Genomic DNA, 1,845 nt, shown 5'->3' with positions numbered 1-1,845 from the left:
ATCCCTTCAGGAGCAAGGGAGAATGAAGAGAACAGGATACAAGGAAAAGATTAGTCTGAAGGACTAATTGTCCACAGCTACCAAGGCCTCCACGGGACTGAGTCCAGTACAGCTAGATGTTGTCTAGCTACCACCACTGACTGCTCTGACCGAGATCACAACATAGGTTTCTGGACAGAGCTGGAGAAGGATGTAGAGCATAATTCTAACTCACAAAAAAATGACCAGATTTACTGGCCTAGAGGAGACTGGAGAAACCTTGAGAGTATGGCCCCCAGACACCCTTTCAGCTCAGTGGTGTAGTTACCTCCGAGGTTCACCGTTCAGCCTGGGAGTGGACAGCCCCATAAAACCAAGTGAGACCAACGAGATACAGGAGTCCAGTGACAGGGGCCAGAAGACTGAAGGGGACAAGGAAGCTGGTGATAGGGAACCCAAGGTTGAGAAAGGATATTGTTGATGTGTTGTGAGATTGTTAACCATTGTCACAGGGCAACATTTGTAGTAACTGTTAAATGAGAAACTCTTTTGTTCTGTAAGCCTTCATCTTAAGTGAGAATAACAGCACAATTCGAAGAGCGTATTCAGTGTCACTGAACTGTGCGTATAGAAATTTTTGAAATGGTGTATCTTTGGCTATGTGTATTTTCATCAAGAAAAAAGCTTGAGAAGTTAGAGGGTTGATATGTTGTGGGGTTGTTAACCAATTTTGTAAATCAACATGTGTACTACTGTTTCATGAGAAACTATTTGTTGTGTATGCCTTCACCTGAAGTACAATAAAAAAAAATATACATAATAAAAAAACATTAAGTCTATACAACTATATATACAAACGACATACATTGAATGAGATTTTTATGCATAAGGTAGTCAAGAGAGGAAAGTAATGTCTGTATATCTTCTTGAAAGTTTAAGCTTATATAATGTGCTATAATGCAGTTTGACATAATATAACATATAAACCCATTTTTGCAATTTATACATTGTATATTATATATGCATTTTTGCATATGTTATATATATTTTTGTAAGATGTATCGCTTTTTTTATTAAAAGCTTTTCAGGTAGATCAAGAAGCTGATAATAATGAAGAATAAAAAATTTGCTGTGCAGTATATTTGGAGAAAATGGCATCTGAAATCAAAATTATTTTTCAATTAATGTAAACAAAGATTAAAATTTAGATTAATATAACTTATTCCATGTTTTACAGGAAATATTGATGAAGCAGAACAAGAGTGGAAAGCAGGATTTCATCGCTGGAGCAATTACATGATGGACTGGAAAAATCAATTTAACGATTACACCAGCAAGAAAGAAAGCTGTGCAGGTCTCTAATTAATAGATGTATCCTTTATAGAGTGTTCATTTTCCCATACATCAAGGCAAAAATATTAGTAGCTCTCTTATACACCTAGTAAGAAAGCTACTATATAGCTGAAACAAAATGCCAGGAGGATAATATTGATTCCTCATATCTTTCACTTAGTATTTTACCTAGAATTTAAAACCCAAATGGCTAGAGCATGTTTAATTAAATTTCACAACATAAAGTTTGACAATTAAGTATATGCATTTTTAAATGATTTGCTGCTTCAAACTCTGTCTTTCCAGACAATTTTAAGCTGTTTTTTTCCTGATAAGTATCTCTGTTCCATTTTTAGTCACATATGTATTTTATTACCACTCATAGTATGTAACTTTTTTTTTAAATTGGTTAGATCTTTAAACACTGGCTACTATAATTTACCATACCATTTCCTCTAATTTATTTATGAATTTAATGTCAATATGAGATATTAAAAGAAACACAGAAAGCAATTGGCTTCTCTTTTTTTTTAT

At 34.0% G+C, this 1,845-nt stretch overlaps 1 protein-coding gene across 1 annotated transcript in view; it reads left to right on the top strand.

Annotated features, from left to right (window-relative positions):
* BCHE (butyrylcholinesterase) overlaps nt 1-1,640 on the top strand; it is a 104,546-nt gene extending 102,906 nt beyond the window's left edge. Inside the window, exon 3 of the mRNA XM_023739133.1 lies at nt 1,217-1,640. Within this exon, the coding sequence (XP_023594901.1) occupies nt 1,217-1,341 (125 nt within the window). The 3' untranslated portion in view covers nt 1,342-1,640. The remainder of the gene's footprint in view (nt 1-1,216) is intronic.
* The last annotated feature ends 205 nt before the right edge of the window (nt 1,641-1,845 follow it).

Source organism: Trichechus manatus, unplaced genomic scaffold (genome assembly GCF_000243295.1).
Source record: "Trichechus manatus latirostris isolate Lorelei unplaced genomic scaffold, TriManLat1.0 scaffold00129, whole genome shotgun sequence".
Classification (NCBI taxonomy): domain Eukaryota; kingdom Metazoa; phylum Chordata; class Mammalia; order Sirenia; family Trichechidae; genus Trichechus; species Trichechus manatus.
This window is presented reverse-complemented; position numbering and strand designations above follow the sequence as displayed.